The sequence below is a fragment of the Pseudopodoces humilis genome, chromosome 7 (genome assembly GCF_049639895.1).
Source record: "Pseudopodoces humilis isolate 2021_Gansu_Grassland_sample_001 chromosome 7, ASM4963989v1, whole genome shotgun sequence".
Lineage (NCBI taxonomy): Eukaryota > Metazoa > Chordata > Aves > Passeriformes > Paridae > Pseudopodoces > Pseudopodoces humilis.
Window position 1 is genome coordinate 59,960,381 of NC_142206.1, and position 24,564 is coordinate 59,984,944.

General features: G+C 47.0%; 2 protein-coding genes across 7 annotated transcripts in view; both read right to left on the bottom strand.

Annotated features, from left to right (window-relative positions):
- SAMD4A (sterile alpha motif domain containing 4A) overlaps nt 1-3,309 on the bottom strand; it is a 97,703-nt gene extending 94,394 nt beyond the window's left edge. For 5 of the 6 annotated variants that reach the window (XR_001331843.2, XR_001331842.2, XM_005528564.3 and 2 more), the window contains exons 1-2: nt 3,175-3,309; nt 2,331-2,911 (exon numbers count right to left, since the gene is read on the bottom strand). Coding sequence is in view for 3 of the 6 variants with exons in the window: in XM_005528564.3 (XP_005528621.2) it covers nt 2,331-2,526 (196 nt within the window). In the remaining 3 variants the exon portion in view is untranslated. Of the gene's footprint in view, nt 1-2,330; nt 2,912-3,174 lie in introns of those variants that run through there. The other variant, XR_001331844.2, reaches the window with a different exon arrangement.
- A 10,498-nt stretch (nt 3,310-13,807) lies between these two features.
- Nucleotides 13,808-23,663, bottom strand: CGRRF1 (cell growth regulator with ring finger domain 1). The gene is made up of 6 exons (XM_005528565.3): nt 23,512-23,663; nt 20,440-20,579; nt 18,642-18,819; nt 18,302-18,449; nt 15,489-15,596; nt 13,808-14,627 (listed from the first exon to the last, which is right to left on the bottom strand). Exons 1-6 carry the CDS (start codon nt 23,613-23,615, stop codon nt 14,277-14,279), a joined length of 1,029 nt encoding a protein of 342 aa, XP_005528622.1. The 5' UTR covers nt 23,616-23,663; the 3' UTR covers nt 13,808-14,276.
- Between the last annotated feature and the right edge of the window lie 901 nt (nt 23,664-24,564).

Below are 24,564 nucleotides of genomic sequence, written 5' to 3' on the forward strand. Positions count from 1 at the left end.
CACTGCCAGGCAAGTGCCAGACTGCCAAACAGGTGTGGAACAGGAGTGATTTCAGGAATACAGGTGGTTTTAGGAAGGCAGCACTAACACGGGAGACTAAAAGCTATTGCCTGAGCCTGGTTACAAATCTCAGCGAACCTTCCCTGCACTGCAACAGGACTGCCTGGAAAAGTGCGTGTCCTGCTCTGCAGGAGGCAAGGATGTGTCCATCCCATGGGAAAGCCATACAGAGGGATGCTTGGTGAGAAAAAGGAACTCAACGGATCCAGGGTTTGGCATTGGAGTTACGAATGCCTTGGAGGAAGAGATCATTTTTGGAAGGCACGCCAGGGAGAGCTCAGGCAGCTCCACCAACGCAGCAAGGGCCAGGCAGGAGGCTGGGTGCCAAGCTCTGCATGCAGGAGAAATCCTCGCGCCAAGCAAGGTCAACGGGATTACAGGGGCAAGCAGGGATTGCTCGCACGAGCGGAGACGGGAAGACCCAACCCGTGGTCTGCACCCAGGCTTACACTGAGAAAATGCCACCACACAGGTGGCCCTATGTGACTCTGTGCCCAGGACCACTCCAGAGCCCTGTTTTCCTTCACCTTTCCTGATGGCTGGAGGAAAATCACCCCCCTCCAATTCCCTGGCCAACCAAGAGGACACAGCTACTGCCAAACCCACAGCTGGAATGAAAAGCTGAGATGCTGATGAAAAAAAATAAAATTAAAAATATATTGCTCACACCAACTCGCAGGGGGAATCACAGCAAACCTGTGAGGAAGCTGCAGATTTATCCAGGAGCAGCCGAGTTTGGAGAATGTGTTTCCTCCCACCCCCCCCCAGGGCCTCCCCACCCAAAGGGATGGATGAGGTTCATCCTTTCAGCTGTTTATAAAAGCAGCAGTATTGCGCCCAGACGCACTCGGCAGCATTCCTCCCTCTCGTTCCTGCGAGCTATATAAGGGAACGGCCAATTCCAGCCTCGCTCCCCTGCAGCCAGCCCCGATCCCTTTGCGCCGGAGCAGCTCCGGGCTTGGTTTCCTGCAGAAGGACTTAAATCCGTCCTCGGTGGAAACACGGCGCTGCGCTGGACCTTGTCATCAAATGGCAGCACAGGCAGCTGCCAAATCCTGCCGGCTCGGTGCTCTAATAGGGAACAGCTGGAGAAGGACCCTGCATTCCTCCCGCCCCGTCCACACCGGGGGCTCTGTTCGGGATCCGGCCGCAAGATTTCCACCCATCACGGAACGCAGTCGGCCGCTCCCTGGCACTGCTCTGCCACGCACAGCCCAAAATCCAAGAGATTCCAGTCCCCTGGGATTTGGTGCTTAGGGATGGGGGGGGTTGCTTTGCTTTTTATGGGTTGCTGGATTTTTTTTGTTTGGGATATTTTTATTTTGTTTTTTTTTTTTTTTGAGAGGTGTTGGAAAAACAGAACTGCGCAACTAAATAACATTTTGCCTTCCCTACTGACCCTCCGCGTTACAACAACTCCGAGCAACTTGCATCCCTATGTACATCCCTACTTAGGAACACACACATCTGTAACACACCCCCCATAAATAAATACGGGAACACACGGTGCAATTCGCACGGCGCTTGTGCCATTCCCATCCTGCTCCAACTCCCATTTACTTTGGAGGAGTTGAGCAACTTGTAATGGCGAATAAATAAAAGAAAAATACACTTTCGGTAGCCACGCACATTCTCTGTCCTGCACCCCACACGCTCAGTAACATGAAACAGTCCACTCATATTTTCTTAGAGCTCTGCTGAAACACAAGGGGGTATTCAGAGCCGCAGGAAAAAAATGCGTCCAAACAGGATCTGAATGATGAAATAGGAATTGCCACATTTAACAGGAAAAAAAAAATTTAAAAAATAGGATAACCCAGTTGCCCAGACCTTTATACAATAACAGTTCGTCTGAGGTAGCGATGGGCTGCTTCTGCATGTTGCAGAGAGCAAAGCAAGCCACGTTGCCCAAAAGAAGCCTAGAAAATCCAGACTCTACGTGACCTGACTTACTTATTTCACAGGAAACTGCATGGAAGGAGGAAGGGGGGGCACGGGGGGGAAAGGAAAAAAAAAAAAACCCACCAATCATTCATGCTACCGTAGTTACACCACGCCATGGAGCGGAGTAGTTTGCTGTGAAAAACCAAACTGAGATAAGCCAAACCCCGTTTGGAAAATAAACGTGAGCAGAGAAGCCGTTCCCGCAACCGAGCTGGGGGAGCCCCCGGCTCCCAAACCGCACCCGTTTCTTGGGTGTATTTTTTTTTTAAATTTCGACGGCATTAGAGCACCGCCCGAGAAGGGTCGCAACAAACGGCAGCACTCACCGGGGTTGTTGGCCTCCCCTTCGAGGATGTGGAGCTCGGTGCAGTCTGCCAGGGAATGCTCGAGGCAGAGCTGGAGGAAGCGAGCCTGGGTCCGGCTGACGCGTTTGAGCAGGGAGAGCAGCGCAACAGTCTGCTCGCACTCGTTCCAGCCCTTGAACCACCCGGCCAGCACGCCAACCTGGTCTCGGAACATCATGGTGAGCCTGAGGGACAGCTCTGCGGGGAGAGAATAAATAACCGGGACAGCCTCCCTGCCCCGGCGCCGCTGCCGCCACCGTGCTCGGGTCAGGGGTATTAAAAATAAAAATAATAATAATGATTTAAAAAAAAAAATCTCCTTTGCGATGCGAAGGGCGGGTTTGGTTTCAGGACGCGGCTCTCGGCCTGGGCTGGGTTTTGCTCCCTCTCTTCTGGCTTCGGTGCAGCGCTGGATTCCTGGAGGGAGGGAGCGAGGGAGGGAAGGAGGGAGGTGGTGGGGCCGAAAAAAAAAAAAAAAAAAAAAAAAGCCAAAAAAAGGAAAATCCCAACGTCAGGGCTGCAGCCAGCAGAGGAACGACCTCCTCCCGGCGGGGGCTTCACACCTGGAACAGAGAGAGGAGGGGGAGTCAGGGGGGCTGCAGGAGGACGAGGAGGAGGAGGAGGATGGAGAGGAAGGCTCGCACTCAGCCCGCTGCCTTCCTCCCACTCCTCATCCAACGCGCATTCCCACACCGTCACCGCGATCCCCCCCGCATCCAGCACCGCCATTTGGGATGGGGGGGGGAGCACCCAGCACACCCTCTCCCCGCCCCCCCCCCAAAAGTTCTCCCCCGCACACACACACCCTGTATAAAAACACACTCACCTGACTCATACCGGCCCCGGCGATCGGGGGAGGAGGGGGCGGCGCGGCGTTTTAAGGTGGCCGTGCCATGTCCATGGGATGAAGGGGGGGGAAATGAGGGAAGGAGGCGGGAAAAGGGAAAAGGGAAAGAGGGGAGGGGGGGGGCGCGCGCGCGCTCCGCGGCGCGAGACTGAGGCCGGCCGCGCGCCGGGCCCCCGCTCCCCCATGTCGCTCATTTGCATACGGGTGACGTCATCGGATGGTGGGCGGGGCCGAGCCGCGCGCCGGAGGGGGGAGCCCGAGGGGGACGCGCGTCCCCCGTGTGTCCCCTGTGTCCCCCCCCGCTCCTTTCTGCCACTCCCCCCGGGAATTTTGGGCGCTCCTCCCGCACAGGGAATGCTGGAAAACACACTCCGGATCCCCTCCCCGCGCAGCGAGCGGCCTGCGGAGCTCCCGCTGGAGGAAATCACCCTCTAGTGGGCTGCGGGGTAACGGCAGGGGGGATATTCTGGGGGGAAAAAGCACCGCTTTGGGCTCTGGTAAACGTGGCCTCGTCTCCAAATGGTAATTTTTAAAACTTTTTTTTTTCAGAGTTTTGCATTTTAGATATACGTGCTAAATATACACGGATTTTACCCCTTCAAGCACCGAGTGTGCAGAGACAGGATTTGTGTTTGGGTTATCATTTCCTGTGCAGATTTTATTTCCCTTTCCCATCTATCATTTATTTCCCTTCTTTTTTCCTTTTTTTTGTTTTTAATTTTTTCATTTATTTCCATCCCATTGCAAGGGATGAGTCATACAGGTATATACAGGAAGGGAAATGCGGGAGAAAAACCCCTAAGGACAAGTGTTTGCAAGAAGGCATCAAATACTGAACATAATCAAGGCATTTTATAAAGCAAAAATAAAGGTGTGGGTTTTTCATTTGTGGGAGTACCTCTGCATTTTAAGCCATTTCTTCTTGTCTTGTCACTCCAGGCTGTTGTCCGAAGTATCTCTCCAGCACTCTCAGAGCCCCTTTAGGAATCCCTTCCCTAAAATATCTGATCCATGCTCAGGAACAAGTGACACTGGTACATCTGCTCAGGGCAGTGGTGGAGTCCCCATCCCTGGTGGGATTTAAAAGATGTGTAGATGTGGCACTTGGGGACATGAGTCAGTGTTGGGCTTGTCAGTGCTGGGGAATGGTTGGACTCGATGATCTTAGAGGGTTTTTCCAACCTTACAAATTCCATGATTCCGTAATTCTACCTTTGCAGCATCTCCCAGCCTTCATTATTTTGAGGACAGGGAAGCTCAGAGTTGGGAGACGTGCCCAGGTGTCGGGACATGGTCTGGGAGGGAGACACGATGGGATCATGGCAAAAGGGGGGCTGAACCCCTCCACCAGTGAGTGTCAGAATCACAGATCTTAAAGCTCATCTCATTCCAAACCCCTGCCATGGACAGGGACACCTTCCACTATCCCAGGTTGCTCCAAGCCCCATCCAACCTGGCCTTGGACACTTCCAGGACACACAGGCAGGCACAGCTTCTCTGGGCACCCTGTGCCAGGGTTTCACCACCCTGCCAGGGAAGGATTCCTTCCCAGTATCCCATCTGACCCTGCCCTCAGGCAGTGGAAACCATTCCTCCTTGTCCTGTCACTCCGGGCCCTTGTCCTAAGTCCCTCTCCAGCTCTCTTGGAGCTTCTTTAGAAATCCACACAGCCCTACAAGTGGCTGTGTGCTCTGCTGGGGGCTGTTTGTGCTTTCTTTGGTTACATTTTAAAGCAACACGTATCTTCATCCGCCCCTTTTTGGGGGAAAAATAGTGGGGAAACAAAGGCCCCTAAAATCACTGAGAATACCTGGTCCTGTGTGCTGGAGCATCAATCCCACTGCAGGATGACGAGACGAGGATCATCAGGTAGACATCAAGTACAAATGGTCCATCTCACCACACTTGGAGTTTGCTTTTAGCTCAGTCTGTCTGGTGACTAATTAAACAAACACGAGTTCCCTGCCAACAATCCCCAGCCATCTGCCTCATCCTCTGGCTCCATCGCAATAAATGCTCCACCAAGGAGCCCCTTTCCCCTCACCTAAGTGCTGACAGCCCTCCTGCTGTCAGGGTGTGCTTTGGGATGGCCCGTGGAGCCGTGAGGATGAGCCATCTGCCACGCCGGGTGCGTGTCTCGCGCGGGAATGCGGAGCGAGGCTCCAGCGGCACGAGGAGCTCCGGGTGGGAACGCCGCGCGCTCACACCCCGCTAATTTAAGGGTTGCCAAGCTGGCTGTGCCAAGAACGCCTCCCAAGTTTTGCATTTTGATTGTCTAAAGTGGGAACGGCAGAGATGGGAAGGATATTTAGGGCTGAAGCAGTGAATGCATCCCTCGGTGATGATGGGCAGGGTGGTGGGAAATGTCCCGTCACACCAGCAAGCCGTGGATGAAAAGAGTAAAAGGACCAAAGCCACAGTTTCTATCCTGTGCTCCGGGAGACACCAAGACCATGCTTAGTAATTAATCCAAAAATAATCACCCACAATTTAGGACCCCACAGTTCCTGTTCCCCAAAGTGTCCCAAGGAGGCAGCTGTGGAGGAGCGAGACCCTGACGTAACAGCACGTGCCTGATGTTTGGAGGTTTCTATGGTAATTAAAAAACAGATCTGTGACCCGTGGAAGAAATTCCTTGCTGCATTCTGAGCTCTGTAGGGCGGGTGCCCGTGCAGATCTGTGTGACAGAAGGATCCTCAAGCTGGCTGGGAGCAAATCTCCTTCCCTGACTGCAGTGGGAAGACTCACCAACACCCCCGTGGCCAACTCTCTTCCCTGCGGATGGAGAATCCAGAGTGCAGACCACGTGTCCTGGGAGCAAAGACATCCCATGCAAAACACCACGCAGGCTGAGTAGAGAAGCAGGGTAATTCCCTTTTATATGGTAATTCCTGTGGGACCTTGGGATCTTTGCAGATCCAGCTGGAGCATTTCTGCAGGGCTGCAAGTCCCTGGGTAGGAAGCAGAGGCTGCTAAGTGGGGCTGATCCTGAGCTGGAAGGGACCCACAGAGATCATTGAGTCCAGCTCCAGGCCCTGCACAGGGCACCCCAACAATCCCACCCTGTGCCTGAGAGTTGTCCAAATGCTCCTTGAGCTCTGCCAGCCTTGGGGCTGTGACCCTTCCCTGGGGAGCCTGGGCAGTTCCCCAGTACCCTCTGGGGGAAGAACTTTTTCCAGATATCCAACCTAAAGCTCCCCTGGCACAGCTCCAGCCACTCCCTGTCACTGTTGCAGAGAGCAGAGTTGCCCATCCAGTGCCTCTCATGAGGAAGCTGCACCCTCTGTGAAGTCTCCCCTCAGCCTCTTCTTCTCCAGGGTCAGTACAGCAACATTTAGATTTCTGTTTACCATTTCAGAGGGAAAATAAGAGACCTGTGGTAATAGTAGCCAAGCAGGTGGTCTAAGCAAATTAGTGAATCCTGATGATTCCCGAGTTCAAAGGAAGCAGTTGCTCATCTCTGTGGAAGCTATCTGCTAACATATTTAGCTGAAGAAAGGATGAGTGTATCCACCAGCACACAATGGCCCAGATTTCCTAGCTCATTAAACCCAAATATTAGTGAAAATACCATGGTAAGCAGGCTGAGATAATTAAACACAACATCATTTCCATTTGTTCCTAAACACAGAGTGGGAATTGGCCACTGGGATGGCAGCATTTCCCTTACCTTGGGTGGTGAAATGGAGCTGTAAAATTCACACACAAAAAAAACCACCCTTTGAAAAACAAGCTCACACCAAAAAGAAATATAATAAAATGAAAAATAAAAAGTAAACAACAAAACCTATGTGGGTCCGTGTTTCCAAACTGGATGAGGCAGACATTAAAAAGTCACAGAATCCTTGAAGGATTTGGGTTGGAAGGGACATTAAAGACCATCTTCCAGCCTTAACATGACAGTCCACATGGAGCAGCTCTCAGTGTGGATGTACAACCACTGCAACTTTAGCCCTGTTAGTAGAAAATTAAGTGTTGAACAGCCCAAATCCTGGTGAAAGCAGCATGGGCGGACTCCTCTGATTCTGGAGGCAGCAATCACTGGGTGATGGAGGATGAGGGCTGGTAGGAAAAGCAAATTTAACCCTCTGGTTTGAGCTGTGACCACAAAGGAAAAAAAAGTAAAAAGGGAAAGAGAAGGAGCAATGTGGGTGCAAACACCTGGAGAAAGGAGCACTGAAAAATTCTACTTAGCATGGAAGGGCTGCTCACATTGTATTTGTTTAGCCATTGTCAAGGGGATGCCGTGAGAAGATCCCATGTCCTCTCTGAAATGCTGGGAGTGCACGGACATCGCCTCTCCAGCAGTGTCAGCTCTGCTCTGCACGCTTGATGAGTTGGCTGACAGGGACCCCAGGGACACAGAGCCAACAAAATAAATCAGCTTAACTAATGGTCCTCAAAAAAACACCCCTGGCAAATGTATCACAGGCTGCTCTCATGCCTGGAGATGCCAACGGAATTGGTGATGAAGAGGAGCTGAGGGAGAAGGGGATGCAAAAAGGGATGTGAAGGATTTCCCGTAAGTTTCACTGGGCTCTGCCAGTTTCAAACAACCCTTTGAATATAAATATTGCAGCACCTGATCATCCTACCAACAGCAAGTGAGTATTTGCAGAATGTGCCTTTGAAGGACTGAGATCTCTGTGTGTGGTGGCTTTCAGGGCAGTTTGGTTATCGGGGCTGGATTGTGGGCCACACAAGACATGTCCCATTCCATCCTTTCCAGCCATTGGCATGGGCATGGAGAACAGCTCCACTCACACCTGGCATGGGTCTGCACCCCTGAGTAGCTCTGGGCCCCTCTTCATGCACAGCAACACCCCATAAATGCCTGCCAGCCCAATAACTCCCTGCATGGCTGTATCCCAGCCTCATGTTTACCTACAACACTCGGATTTTTCCAACCATTTCCAGCCGGCACTGAGAGCAGCTTGTTATAGGACTTGGAGCTGGCTGAGGCTGTGTTGCAAGCAGATGGCCCTGATGAAACAAGACACTGATCCCCAAGGAGGCACCGTGCAACGGAGCTGCTCGACTCCCCGGCTCCAGCAGCTCCAAGGCAGGCTTGGATATGTGCATTAGCACGCACCATCGAGGAAATTGCTTCCCTAACCACCCCTCTCAAGCAACTCTCTTTGGAATCCTGGTCCCAGCTTGAGACACGTGTCAGCAGCACTAACACTGTGGCAGTTTTCCTAGTTAGTTATTAATAATGGAGCAGCTGACAAAATTAGGGTAATTTAAGAATATCGTTAAAGGAGAGAGGAGGAGTTTCCAGGCTGGGTGAGGGTTTAGATGTAGTCAGGAGGCTGGAGTGGAGGAAAACCTCAATGCTTATATTTGGTGAAATGGAAGGGGATCCAAATATGGAAGATAAATACGGAGAAAAACAGCCTGCATTGATCCTCCTGCTCCTGGCTCCAAACAACTTCAGCAAAATCCAGGGAAGTGACATCTAGGGCTGCACGGACTAACAAGCATGTGTGGGCACAGCTGGAATAGATGTAAATGGAGATGATCCACTGAGACCTCTGAGGGCTGTTCTGCATCTTGCCCAAGCCCTCCTAATGACAGAGTGTTGAATGCTGTGAAATTTGATGGAGACTTTTTCATTAAGAAGTTGGTGCCGAAAGGGAAAACTGGAGCTGGCAGACTCATTCACACATTTTTGTGTCTCTGGGAAGACACTTGGAGATTGAAAGACTGGGAAAGTTGTAGTCATTCTTTAATGGGAATCCACCAGCTCTTGGCAGACACTCCTTTTTGGTCCTATAGCAAAATGTAAAGGTAAGTTCTTGTGTCACTCAAGCTGTCTCAGTAGAGGAGGGTTTGGATGATATTGCAGCCACTCCAGCCAGGGTTTGGTACCTGGGAGGAGACTGGCTTGCAAAGGAAAGGCAGCAATTGGGCCACCAGCCTTGTCTCATGCATGCCAGCATCTGGTGAATGAAAATCACTGTTTTTCAAGCAGTGCTGTGCCATAAATCACTCTGGTCTTACTTTAATCAATGGAATGTGCTGCCCCACAGGGCTCTGCTCACCCTGGCAAGCAGAGACAATGCCATGTCTGACCCTCTCTGGGCCCCTCACTTGCCATCATCATCCTCAGCCTTGCTGCCAGCAATATCTCACGCCAGGCTCCCTCCAAGCTGGTGCTTTTTGAGCTTGCAGTCTTTCCCTACAGGGAAAATCCTTAAAACTGGGGACCCTCAGGAACTGGAGTGAACAAACCAAATGTGGTGTCTGTGCTGCACATGAGCAGGGAAGACACAACATCTGTATCTCACAGTTCTGCTGGCAGGAGACTGATGCCTGATAACCCCTGGTAGAGCTCTGTTCTACCTCCAAACTCAATAGCATCTGCAGAGTTACAGGGAAAGAAATAAGAGGGTAACTTCAAGATAATTCACAAGTTAGCAATCCTCCCCTCCAGCCTGTTTGTCAAAGTATTGTTAGTGAGGAGCTGATAGACACTGGAATAAATAGCACGAGGAGAGAGAGAAGTGATGCATTAGACCTCTCACCAGTCCCCTGACTACAGCTACTACTGAGAAATCTGCCAGGAAATATTAGATGTGAAGTAGCTATGCAATGGGAGAGGAAAAATTATTAGGAGCTGCCAAAACCCCTCAGCTGATGAAGACAAAAAGGTGGAGGAGGCATTTAAAACCTAGAGAACATATTTAAGTACAAATCTTTTGCAGATAAAAGGTCGCCGCAGGCTGAGGATAGAAAACACAGGTAGCAACTGATTGTCCTGATAATTATTGCTGGTCCCACAGAAGCAGTTCTGGGATTCCCTCAAATCTCAGGAGGATCCAGGTAGAGTGTTTTCTAAAGAACGGAAATCAAAGAATCCCAGAATGGTTTGGGTTGGAAGAAACCTTAAAAATCAAATAATTCCAATCCCCTGCCATGGGCAGGGACACCTTCCACATGAACAGGTTGCTCCAAGCTCCACCCAGTCTGGCCTTGAACACTTCCAGAGGTAATACAGAAATGCAAATCCTCATGTCACAACTGTGACAAACATCCCAGCGTTGTCCTTTCTATGCTTGAGGACTGCATGTGCAGGGAGGAGGAACAAAAGGAGTTTTTTGGGCTTCCCAAGCTTGATGAAGGCTCGGTAACCTCAGCATAAATTTATAATGTCATTGATTTCCGAAATTCTGTGGGAGACACACAAAGACTCCTGACTTTGGACATCAGACTCTGCTGATGGATTCATTTAGTCTTAAGACTGTGTCTACTTTTAGCATATGTACTCTTGTAAATCATTCCCATTATTAGATGGGGTAATTAAGACAGGACCTCTCCTAGCTCAGCTGCAGAAGCATCCACACAAAGGTGCCTTTATGTTGGTCTTGCACATTCCCACGAATTTATGGAATCCAACCAGTGGCAGCCCCTTTTTATAGGGGGTCCTATACTGCACTACAGGCTCTTGTCTCTCTACCCATGGACACCAGTAAGTAAAAGCAACACAGAATATGCAGAGCTGCCCAAGTGACTCTGAAGTGTTCAGCAGCCCCTCTGTTGTTTTGGGGGCTGTTTTGGCAGATCCTGCAAAGCCTGTGACTCTAGTGCTCAGTTGTGGCCTCATAGCTGCACTCCTTGTGTGCCATCAGAAATGGTAGTAATACAAAGTTATCCAGAAATAAACCCCCTAATCCAAATTTTCTCTTTTTTCCTACCCAGCATATTCCAGCAAGGCAACACCAAGCCTTTCTAGCAGCTCAGTTCAGAGGACTTCTGCCGTAGCAGATGAAATTCAGCTATCCCTGGCATTAATTACATCAGCTACACACACACACAGGACACCAGGAACAGCCTCTGCAGGGGCTGCACGTCTGCTGCAGTGACAGAGGCCAGTCCTTGTTTACTCTGGATGTTGAGGACAGCTGAGCAAGTGGTGACTGGTGGCTGCAGAGACCTCCAGTGACAGATGTCAGCCCCAGACCTCCCTCACCTGATAGATGTCACCTGCAGATCTGGCAGAGCTTCAGGGCATGGGGAGCCCCAGCAACGTGCAAATCAGCAGGAGAAACTCACTCAATTCCTGTCTGCTTTAACCATACTTGAAGTTTGATGTTAGCATGTAAATGAGGCACTTAAATCAGATTCGCACAGAAGCTCATCTTAAAGCTGAACATGTACCTGGGCAGCCTGTGGACAGCCTCACCACAATTTCAGTGAAGACATTTTCCCCGATATCCAATCTAAACCTCTCCTGCTGCGACCTGAGGTTTTTCCCTCTTGTCATAGTCCTTGTTTCTTGGGAGAAGAACCAACCCTCACCTGGCTGCACCCTCCTGTCAGGGAGTTGTACAGCAGCCACCTGAGCTGACCTGGATTTTCCCTATGACCATTTTCTCCTCTACTTAGGAGGCAGATAAGAAGGAAGGAAGATCTTAACCCAGCAAATTTCCCTACAGAAGGAAGATGCCCATGTCACAGTCCATTGGCACTTGGAAAGACACCTTGGGACATCCCCAAATTGCACCACTTTGTCTGATCAACCCATTTGGAAGCCTCAGCTCTGATTAGGGTTGATGAATCTAATCAAACCAACCCCTCCTGCAGCAAAAAACATTACAAATCTGAAACACCCCAGTGCTGCTTAAAAGAACCAAATCCTGTTGCCAGAAGTCTTCCCATCTTACTTGATGTCATCAAATCCATAAAGATCATCTATTATGAGCAGAAAAGGAATGTTATATCACCTCTGTTACAAAAGGGTGACAGAGCAGAACAGCCTCTGTCAATACGCTGTGTTTTTGTGGATCACAGGAAGGTTTTATTTCTCTCTTAGAGCCTTGAATCCCTGCTTTAAGACAACCAAGGGATACACTGGGCAGCTTTAGAACTGCTTCTTTTCCTTCTCACCTGATCTGTATTTTGGCATGGCTTCTTAGAAGGACAAACGTAATGAGGCAGCTACTGTACTTTTTATAACTCTCATCAGGTCTTTCATTTGGGCCAGCAAGGAAGCTTGTTAGAGCAGAGAAAGCAACTAAGCATCTCTGGAAAATGCTATTAAAAGAGCAAGTAACAAATGAAAAGCTGGGACAGACTTAATGGTAAATACATGGCCTGGCAGTTCAGCACAGCTACATCCTGCTTGCCATTATTATTTAATACTGGCATCGATTGAAGGATGAGGCAGACCAGGCAACTCTCTGTGGGGTTACTTGAATACCATTTCACTGTGAGATTAAATAAGCCCACAGGTTTGGATCCCATGTTGTTTGATGGGATATTTTAATTAATTGATTAAATATCGGTGACTACTGCGGTCAAGCAGTAAACAACACCTCCTTCATGATCTCTGTGGGCAAACAAGTCCCTGCTAATTATCAGTGCCCAGCTCCAGGCTGGAACCAGCACAGCATTAACCTGTTCCTCTGGAATAACAATCCACTGTCCCACATGCTGTGTGAGCTGTTGGTTTGGAAGCAGCTGCTGCCATTGATCAGGCACTGCTGCATCCCCACAGACACCTCGGGGTGTCATTCCTGGCTGGTACACAGTGCAAACAGCAGCCTGGTTTGTCCAGCAGTTTATTCCCAAGTTGTCCCTGGCCAGGATGGTCACTTAGGCAGAGCAGATAAATTATCTTACAACCAGCCTGCTGATCACTGGCTGGAAATCTGTGGCTACGGGCAACAATTGCCCACTTCTGTCTGTCCTTACAACTAACCACTACTCTTCCACACAGCACCACCTAAATCTTTTCCTCAGAGGTTATTGCCAGGAGTTTGAAAGCAGGGTCAGAGCAAACAATAAAAGAAAAGAAGGATGGAAACGTGAAGATGGAATACCTTTGAGCAGGGGAAGCTTCCCTGGTTTGGAGGTGTGCAGCACCTTGTGTGTACCCTAGAGCTGGCAGGAGAGCAGAGCTGAGGATCACAGAGCATGGTTTTCCCTGCCTGAGCCTGAGCAGCTGTTCTGGAATTGGATGTGGGGAAAAGCTGCAAGGGAACAAAAGGGAGGACAGAAAGCAGCTACTCTCCATTTCTACAGGTTCTAAGGAGCATTTTCCCTTATATGAGCAGATGTGACACTCAGCCCGTTTGTCTTTAGGAGAAATTGTCTCTCTTTAAAGAAACCAACCACTTTCTTTTCCCAAAAGCCATTTTTACTGCTTTTGACAACACACCACTGGAGTGAAAGGAAATAATTTTCTGCTGTTCTTTAGCTTCTTCCTTTGTTAGAGCAGGTACATTTCCTGGGACTATTGCTAAGGGTAACTGGTTAACTTGTTACTGGTCATCCAAGCTGACCATGCAAGTGCAAAGAGCTGGAAATCCCTCAAAGCACCACAAAACTGTCACCTCTCTGGAGAGTGATTAACCGACACTTGCATGGAGAACAAGTTCTTACAGGCACTGCCAGCAAGACTGAAAGTCTGTGTCTCAAGATGTCATCGCAGGGGCTTGAAAGTGTCAGCAACATGCAGTTCAAGAATAATCAACAAAAATCTTTCCAAAGGGCTTTGGCTAAAGCACAAATCCTTCAAACCAGCCAGAAACAGTGTCCTGAGCCACACCTTCAACCCCCAGCTCCTGCCACAGTCCAACTTTCAGCTACAAAATAAACATACACAGGGTTAATGATGAAGAATATTTACTTTCCTTCATATGGTACATTCTGTAAAGTGCTAAGTTCCGAAATTATACTGAGTTAAAATGATATACGGCTCTAGTATTTTAAACACAATAAATATAGAATGAGCCTTGTGCAACTGCACTTGCAAGTTTTACTCTTTTTTTAGTAGACAGCCTAAATTTAGTAGTCAAAATAGCCTCCAATAGTGCTCCAAGAAAATCTAGGAAGCAGTTATAAATAAAATCACATCCTTCAGAGCTATCCTACGCACTTCTCCTGTCCACATTGCACGGGTAAGCAGCGCTCCTGCGAGCATATGGAGCGAGGAAAAATAAGGAAGCTGAAAATTACCCAACAACAAAAAAAAAGCAAAATCCTACAAGTTAACTCTATATATCCTCCCATAAATAGTCTGGCTTCCACATTTAATCTTAGTGCAAACAACCCAGGTCTTTTATTTTTAACTGCTGTTAAAAAACTCTTCCAGGAAGAACATCTTGCAAGACATGGGTCGATTCATCCTCATCTTGCTCCTTTTTGCTGCAAAGTGGAAAAGACTCCTGCACGAACTGCCTGCACATTGGGCACTGCTGGAAATACTTGATGCAGCCATTGCACAGGCACGTGTGTCTGCAAGGCAGGAGGACCCAGTTCACAGGGCCATTCTGGCAAACAACACAGTCTTTGCTGTTTTCTTCCTGCAATTCTGGTTCATCTCCAGCCAGCCCAGCCTTTTCCAGCAGCCCTCTGTCAGTGCTGCTCTCACCAGGGAAGGTATCGCTGGAGGAGGGTGCAGGGCTATTTGCAGACATGAAGAGTTGCTAAAATATACATAAACACATGTATTTAGGAGAGAACAAACTCTTCCCCAATCTTTGCACACACAGAGGTGCAGTGGTAGTTCCACTGGTCCATTCACTGGGTCAAACAGTGCCAGACCCTGTGTGGGTCCCGGCAGCTGCCTGGTCTCAGTTAAAGGCATTTCAGAAACATGAAATTACATAAAACAGTAGGAAAATATTAAAGATAAGTCCTCAGACCTTGGCTGCATTAAATCAACATCATGCATGAACTTTAACAGAAGTGCTCAGGTTTTGAGCAGCTCGGGTTTGTTTCTGGTCCATCAGCCCTCTGTGCCCAGAGGGATCTCCTATCTGTTCCTACCAAAATTATATCCACTACATTGTCAAATCTGCTTCACTCAATCCATTCTGCTCTTGCTCATATTCCAATCCCCTACTCCTTTTTTTGCCTTATTTTATGTGAAGCACAAATTCTTCTGGGCATGATTCCTGAGTATAGTGCAAGAAAAATGAATTTTAAAAAAGTAAGTTTCTTCTGAGGCTTTTCTGATTAAAAGGGAATTTTGAAGAGAGGAAATAAACATTCTGGAAAGAAGAAGCATTCAACAGTGAATTTCTTCCTACTGCTTTACTAAGTGGACACGAGGACTTCTAGATTAGAAGCAGGCTATTTCTCCAGGAAATCTTGAATATTTTCATGGAAAATATTTCTGTACAGTAAGTTCCTGTGGCACTACTTAACTGATAAAATAATTTTAACTACCATCCAATTCTTTGCATGACAATAGAAGCCTTGTACTAATTTAGGCTCCTGAAAGCCTACACAAGCTAAAGTTAACACTGTCATACACATGAAACCAGACTCCATGCGTGGCTTACCTTCAGGTCATGGTATTGACCTTGAGCTAGGAGGAGATACTGATACAAAATTCGGCAGGAAAGTCTATAGCTTTCATCAGGAACGTGAATTACAGCCACCATTGCAATCTACAAACAGAAAAAAAATTCTGTATTTAATAACTTATAACTCATGCTGACAGAACTGGGGGTGTTCTCCCTGGAAAAGAGAAGGCTCCAGGGAGAGCTCAGAGCCCCTTCCAGTGTGTAAAGGGGCTCCAGGAGAGCTGGAGAGGGACTTGGGACAAGGGATGGAGGGACAGGACACAGGGAATGGCTTCCCACTGCCAGAGGGCAGGGATGGATGGGATACTGGGAATGAATTCTTCCCTGTGAGGGTGGGGATGCCCTAGCACAGGGTGCCCAGAGAAGCTGTGGCTGCCCCTGGATCCCTGGAAGTGTTCCAGGCCAGGCTGGACAGGGCTTGGAGCAGCCTGGGATAGTGGAAGGTGTCCCTGCCCATGGCAGGGGTGAAATAAGATGATCTTTAAGGTTCCTTCCAACCCATATTATTCCATGATTCTCTGATTTGCTTTGGTACAGCTTCTGACCTGCTTAATTTCTTAGACAATCAGGAATTCAACAATGGTGACTTCAAGCACTGATAAAAAAAAAATAAATAAAAAATACACTGGACAAGGTATGAACAGGATGTGGCATAAGAGAGCCCTTGGTGCTCCTTCAGCTTCCCACTCTGCTTCCCCATGGAGCTTTTCTGTGGCCAGTTTATAGCAGAGATCTACTCTGGCTGCTCCCACCTCATGGAATTACACCCCAAACTGGAAAGGCACCTGAGCAATCTTCTCCACTTTCTCCCTCTTCCATCACAAACACACAGACTGCAGTTTTTAGACTCCAAAATTCACTAAGAAGTGATTGGCTTGTAATCTGAGTAGGCAAAAGACAAATTTCACTGGAAAGGATTCTGAACCCCCACAGGCTGACTTTAGATAATTCCTCTGGAAATACAAGCACTCTAAGCTTGCATGCTGTGCCTAACAACCCCCACCCTGCCCAAATTACGTAATAGCCTCTAAAAAGCTGGGAAAAAGAAAGTGAAATTCAATATTATTGTAGTTCCCAGAAGCTGTCAAAAGAGAAATGAAATATAGAAGCTGCTTTGCTTTAAAAAGAAATTTAAAGGCAAATTAGACTTGCACTTCAAAATCCACACATGGCTAATTAAATACAGAGTTCAAATGTGTATGTACCTACACATATGGATTTATAAGAACTGAATTCACTATTCCTTGGCAAAAGAGTCCTTTTTTTCTAAATCACAGTGCCTGAGATCTAAGCTTCCACTTTAGCTGTGACAGTCTTCCAGTAATTTCTGTAACTTTATATACGGTCATGCTAATTTTCTGGATCTAGAGAAAAATTATGGCACAAAACCAAGGAGGGATGATCTTGCCACAAAACCAGTTAGGATGAATATCAGACCCCTCCCCTCCCTCAGGAAAGAGACACTGGAACACCATCCACAGTGATGGACACCTACACAGACCCCCCCAAATAATTCAAAATGGTATTATCACACTGGCAAAGATCCATTTCCACACTTCATTTCTATTTTACAAGTTTGCTTCAACAAACCAGGCGCAATTCTGACATTTGTCTGGCAAGAAGTTCAGGTGGAGTTACTCCTTGACTGGATTTACACATCTAGATTCTAGATGTGTTCCTTTCCTCCAAAATCAGAGGAAAAGTACCTCCCCCATTCTCCTTCCATGCCTTTCTTCTATGTTAAGGCTCAAAAGAGAGGTGTTACAAATTCATGCCCATGCTAATGTCAAATACATTCAAATATTACATTTAGAGTCTCTTTATGTTAAACTGACACCTGAACCTATAAAAAGGTTTTAAAACATTAAAATATTTCAAGTGGGGATGGGTGGGAGAAGTGACAAGAAGCCAAGAATAGCCATCACCTGGAAAAGGGACAGATTTCTTAGGCACTGGTGTGATTACAGCTTGCAGGTGAATGCAGGGAAAAGGGTTCAGTGAGTTTAGGCAATTTGTTTCCAAGTTGAGTTGTGCTACCATTCAAGGAGTTGGTGCAAGCAGATTATCAATCCAATGAGATGAGAGATAAAAATGTCTCTCAAATCATTCAGAGATCATTGATTTAGAGTTTATAAAGGGTATTGAAGAGCATGTGGCAAGGCTGAAGCTGCTTTAATAGCAAGAGGTTAGGAGGAGACCTTTTTTGGGGAGCTGAGTATCTCCTATCAGCCTCAAGCAAGACCTTTATGCTTTCCTGTAAGTGTCCTGGAGTTGGCTCCTGTGAGACACAACCATGACACAGACCTGGGGCAGAAAGGTAGTTTCTAGGTTTCTAACAGCCAAGTCAGCAATCAGCTCCATATCTGTGCCAGACACTTATAAAAAAAATCCTCCTGCCTTGCCAACAGAATCCAAGAGTCTGTGTAAGCGCAAGAGCTCCACCACAGGCCCATGTGAGCCTAGAAATCAGAGTAACAGGTAACAGTAAACTGCCCCAACCCTTATTCCTCTGACCACAGGGACCTTGGCAGGCAGAAGCTTTGGGGAAATCACAAGCATCTTTTAAATGCTATAGTGAATAAGTAAAGAGTAAGCAATGTCTCTCCATTGCCTCTTCAAAGACTAAGGTTTGAAAGTCAAAGCTTTGAACTGCTCTATTTTAGAAAATAAGAAAGTGAGGGACCAAATTCTAGGAAACGGGAAAGTGAAGCTGCTTTATTCAAGTCTCTCTCTTGAAACATTCAGACCTTAAACACAATGACCCTGAAATACATTCTGATATTACTTACAATATCATATATTTCTCTGTCTTCTTCATCTGCTAACGTCAGCAGTGCTACCAAGGGATAGTGAGCTCTAGGCACGGGGCCAAAATCCACAACTTGAGCATCTTCTGGTAACTGACAATATTTCTCTGCCTTGTCATTTTTTTTAATGCTTTGTCTGTGTCAAGGAAAACAATCAGTGGCTGCAGTTGCAGATAAATGTGACGTTTGCATAAAGAATATTTCTCATCGTGTTTGTTCATAAATGAGTTGTGCCAAAATCCGCGATGTGTTCACCAGCCTCAACGCTCCCTGTGCCAAAAAACCCAACAGATTTTGTCAAAACAACTCAAAAAAAGGATACAAGTGCTGTTGTTTGTAGAGGTATTCATTGTAGAGAGCATCCTCTAATGCCTGAGGAGTCTTTATTCTGAAGCAGTAGACGTGTTTCTGCAGCGCTTCATGGAGTTTCTGGACGTTGCAGCCCCAGTAGCAGGTAAGGACACAGTCCTCCAGGCAGTCAGGTGTCAGGGTTACACCCCCTTGGAGAAAGAGGAGAGGGATTTCATTAACTCACCACGTGCAGGAATCCCGCAATTGCTAAGCCTAAATGCTTGAAGAGCTACAAGCAGAAAACAACTTCAGTGTTTTTATCATAGAATCATAGAATAGTTTGTGTTGGAAGGGACCTGAAAGCCCATCCAGTTCCACCCCTCCATGGGCAGGGACACCTTCCACTATCCCAGAGTGCTCCAAGCCCTGCCCAATCTGACCTTGGACACTTCCAGGGATCCAGGGGCAGCCACAGCTTCTCTGGGCAACCTGTACCTCACAGGGAAGGATTTCTTCCCAATATCCCATCTATCCCTGCCCTCTGGCAGTGGGAAGCCATTCCTCCTTGTCTTGTCCCTCCAGGCCCTGGTAAAAGTCTCTTCTTCTAGGCTCCCTTCAGGTACTGGAAGGCTGCAATTAGGCCACCCCTAAAATGCTAAACATTATAAAGTAACAAAAATTATTTATCATTATAAACAAATATTCTAACAATTTAGATTCAGCTTAGTGTTCATGGAAGTCAGTGGGGATGAAGAAGTGGGTGTGAGGACATAAAATGGTAGATTAAGCTCATGAAAATACCACATGCATTTTATGAAGGGTAAATTTTAACTTCTGGTAATATTTTACACACTCACTGGAAGGTACAAGAGCCCAAGCCTTAGCCCAAAGTCCTTTCCCTCCTGAGATTATGGTATTAATTAGATCACTCATCTACAAAATTCTCTGTGGTCTCAAAGAATAAGGCTCTTGATCATGCAGAGGAAAAAAAGAGTATCTATGCTCTCCACTCTTTTTCCAAAAACCTGTCATCTTCTAAACACTTCCTGCACAAACAGGAGCAGGAGTGCTCAAAGCTCCTGAAAAATCCCAGTTACCTGAACTGTTGGATTTGTTGTGTTGGGGGGTTTTATGTTGAGGGAGGGGGAAAATCTGCTGCAGCCCTTCCTCATGCATTGGAAGGCCCCATATCTGTGTGGGTGGAAGATGCTCAGCCTTGCTCACTGGCCCCCAGTGATGCAGAAAGCCACGAATTCCACTTCCTGTGTGGGTGATTTCAGGAATGATAGGGATGGCTTGAACTCTGATACAAACAGATATTTAAATTCAGTTTCCATTGGAGAACAGATAGAGAAAGAGGGTGATGATTTATTTATCTATTTATTAAAAACAGTGCACTTCCAAACACTGCTGAAGATCTGGGCTTAGATTTAAGTGGGTGGCACATATTCCATAATGAATTCTGTACAATTCTACAATTCCATGAAATTTATAGGAACGCCCACAGTGGTTGGTAATTTGCAAATGTTTTAGTTACTTAAAGATCTGTAATAGCAGGAAGTGTTCCATTAATAAGAATTAAACTGTACCTCCAGATCCAAACATTTCACTTTTTAAAAACACTACGTTTATAAACTGTGTAAAAACTTATTTCTGTTGGAATGGAAGCATATTTCTGAGGAATTATGATAGAGAAAAAGGATGAGAGCAAGAGCAATGATCTTTAAGGTCCCTTCCAACCCAAACCATCCTATGATTCTAAGCAGAAAATGGAAAGTACCAAGTTCAGGAATGCAAATTGACAAAAATTACTTAAGAATTCTACTGACTTGTTACTGAAGCTGCAGCAGGATTAGGGATCTCTAACCCAAACGGATTCTTCACTTGTCTCATCCGCTTTTTCAACACCCTTGTGCTGGATTCTGTCTCTTCTGAGTTCCTCAGAATAACAGGAACACCCAAACCAAACCTAGGAGACACAAAACAAGAAGAACGAGTGGGTTCAGTGTTAGTGTTGACACATTTGATTTTTTTTGTCAGCTCTAAATAGCAAGCAGCAGGACAAACAGTGGTAGCTTGGCTTTCCAGAATATCTGCTGGGATGCATGGACAATATATCCTGCCATTTCAACTTCAGCTTTTTGTCAGAAGACAGGAGTCTGCACAGTGATGCAGGGAATCTTTAAAGGGGGAATATTTTGCTCTGGGTTTTCACAAAGAGAATAAAATTGATGAGAGCTGTCAGTGCCCTCTAGTGGTACAGAGTTAGGCCAGAATTTCCTCCTGTCTTGAGTCCTGCAGAACTGAGCACTATTCCAGCCTCCACCCGTGAGCAGGGACACTTTGCACTGGAGCAGGTTGCTCCAAGTCCCATCCAACGCAGCCTTGAACAATTCCAGGGATGGGGCAGCCACAGCTTCCATGGGCAATCTGTGCCATGGCCTCATCTCCATCACAGCCAAGAATTCCTTCCTAATATCCAACCTCAAGCTGCTTTCTGTATGTTTTTCATGAAAACCATTCCTTTCACAGAAACATTTGCATTTCATCAGTGGCATCACCGAAGGCTCTTGGCCATCCTTGATTTGAGCACACAGAGGGTCAGCTCTCTCTTCTACAAGGGAAAACACCCACAGGGACTTCCCTGGGGCTGTACAGGAATATCCCAGTTAAACATCTCACAAAAAAAAAACAGAGGCAGCAGCTGTTTCCCTCCTTCAATATCCAAACCTACACGGAGCCAATCTCTGAAGCTGTGCATAAAGGTGCTTCCTGTTTTATACCAGAATCTGCCTGATTGTGAAGGAAAATTCCTGTTCCTTGGAAACTTTCTTTGCTAGTTGAAAGCAATGGGATTATCCTCACGAGAAGCTGAAAGATAAAAGAGCCTCTGGTATGGTTTTAGCAGCAGGTGAAGGCATGGAGGTCTTTCTATTCCACAGTAAGGTGTGGTTTTCTGTAAATTTTAAGTGTAGGAAGGATGAATAAAGATATAGTTTTTATTTTATGATCTAACAGTCCAGATCATTAGCTGGTAGAGAAGAATGTTAATTTCTTCAGAGTAATGCTAGCTGATAAAAAGCAGGAATTTCCAAGGGTTTAGTTAATGAATTAATGTTTCTGCAGAGCCAGACCTCCAACAGGTGCTGAACCTTCAGCTCCTCCTAACAGGAGCATTCCCCTCCAGCTAAAAATACAATGCCCAGGTAATCAGGTGATCTAAATTCCACTTCAGCCCTGTGCACAGGGCACCTGTGGGACTGGCTCTGGAAGCTGCCTGTGCATTAACCTACTTGGACTGTGAGCAGAGCCACAGGTATCCAGGGTTGGCCAGAGGAACAGATGCTCCTCCCATCACTTTTGCAAGGCTTGACAAATGAGAACATGAACATTCCTGAACAGCTGGAATTTTTCAGGCTGACTGACACCACCACAAACACATCATTAAGCAAATTTATGCTGAAAATTATTAGGGAGCTCAAATGCCACTGCAGCAATAGATCAGGTATTCTGTGCTCTGGTGACACCATTTGCATTTACAGTGCTCTGGGTGGCAAATGAAGGATTTGAGTTGTTTTCCTGAGCAAGTTCAGGAGAACTTGAGCTGTAACTGCAGCTGCAGGCACCAGGAAATCCCTTGGAGGCTCCTGGTCATGGCCATGGCACAGAATTCCAAAGGAGCAGTGGCCTACACATTCACCTCCTTGTATGTGCTGAGCTTCTGGCTATGGCTCCTCTTTGATTAACAGGCCCTTAATACTCCATTCTGAAGAAAAAAAAAGCATATATTTCCATAAACTGCAATAACACCTAGTGCACGTGCAACTAGAATCTCTGACCCTGAAAAAAAATGCCTTTGGACAGTCCTCTGCACACCCAGTACCCAAAAGACACCAGTGGACAGGTGCCATGCAAGGATCTTGTAGCACACATCTACTCCAGACCTTTCTGAGCAGGTGATTGCCAGCATTTACTACAAGTTGAAGAATAATGATTAAATTGGCAAAAGGATCAGTGGTTAGGGATAGACATGATGAAGATTCATCTAAATCATGGCTCAGTATCGTAATTTTTTTTTTTTAAGATCCCTTTATCACAAGCACTTTGCAGATATTAATGTGGAACCAATGAGAGGAAGTTCAACGACTCCTGTTTTATTTTCACCGCAAGCCACGTGAGTCTGGTGTGTGTATGTAGCCACAATTCCTGCATGAAAGATTTTAACTGCCAATCAATGCTCTGCATTATAAACCAAAATTTACATTTACAGCCACTCCTGAGAGTCAGGGACATTCAAGGAGCCGTTTCTGAAAAAGGGAACAGTGGCATTTTTGCGGCATCCTCTCAAACACAAGCAGAAGCTCTTTCACTCACCACCCCTCGAGGCACTTGAGGAGATCAGTTCACAGATGTACAGAATCATTTAGGTTGGAAAAGACCCTGGATGCACCCAGGAACTTGTGCAGAGCCAGAAGGTTCCCCCTGAGCCTCCTTTTCTCCCGACTGAGCCCCTTTCCCAGCTCCCTCAGCCTCTCCTGGGGCTCCAGACCCTTCCCCAGCTCTCTCAGCCTCTCCTGGGGCTCCAGACCCTTCCCCAGCTCTGCTCCCTTCCCTGGACACACAAACACAGCTCAGTAGATACAACTGCATTGCTTGCCAATATTATGAGCGATATTACAAAAAACATTAAGAAAACACTTCGGTATTACTAAAAGAGGAACGAGCTTAACAAAAATACGTATAATTTTTTCAAAAAAATTATTTTTATTGCTCGTTTAGAAGCCTAGGAGTGTTTGTGTTGGAATGGACCGTTCCAAGCCCCTGCCGTGGGCCTGGCCTTGCCCCCCCTCAGCACAGCCCAGGCCCCCCGGGCCGAGCCCCACCGGCCCCAGAGCACTGACCAGCCGAGGACGAGCGCGCTGGTGACGAGGAAGCAGACGGACACCAGGGCGATGTAAAACAGCGGCGAATACTCGTACAGCGTAACCAGGAACACGGCAGCCATCGGGGCGGCCGCGCCGCCCTCAGCCCGCGACTGAAGCCGCTGCCTTCAGCCTGCCAGGGACGGGGTGGAGCCATGGAAATACCGAGTGAAGCCGCTGCCTTCAGCCTGCCAGGGACGGGGTGGAGCCATGAAAACACCGAGTGAAGCCGCTGCCTTCAGCCTGCCAGGGACGGGGTGTGACCATGGAAATACCAACTGAAGCCGCTGCCCTCAGGCTGCCAGGGACGGGGTGGAGCCATGAAAACACCGACTGGAACCGCTGCCCTCAGGCTGCCAGGGACGGGAGGGAGCCATGGAAATACCGAGTGAAGTCACTGCCTTCAGCCTGCCAGGGACGGGGTGGAGCCATGAAAACACCGACTGGAGCCGCTGCCCTCAGGCTGCCAGGGACGGGAGGGAGCCATGGAAACACCGCTGCCCTCAGGCTGCCAGGGACGGGGCGGGACCATGGCGGCCCCAGGGTTCCAGGGTTGAAACAAACACACGAAACGTCACAGATGAAATATTATGTCAAAGACAACTTTATTAAAATACATAATAAAAATAAAAGTATCGTTTGTATCCATATGCTATAACAGTATCGATCGTTTCTATCAATTCCAACATGTATAGCTATTCTACATCCTATGACATCAATTACATTAAATATGCCATATACAATTTATAAAAAAACAGATAAAAATATACCTTTACTTAATATTGTAAAATTCTAGCATATTATATTTCACATAAAAAACTCATATATTTCATATAATACAATGGTATGTAATACATTTTTGTAATAATAATAAAAAATGCGTAATTGCTGACTAATAAATTTATATTCCCATGAAACAAAATTCTACTCCTACATTTCTGATAGCTTGTATGTATAACAACTAAATATTATTACTAAAAACACCAGTTAATATATTTTACAACCTTATTAATCAAGAAAAAATTATCTAAA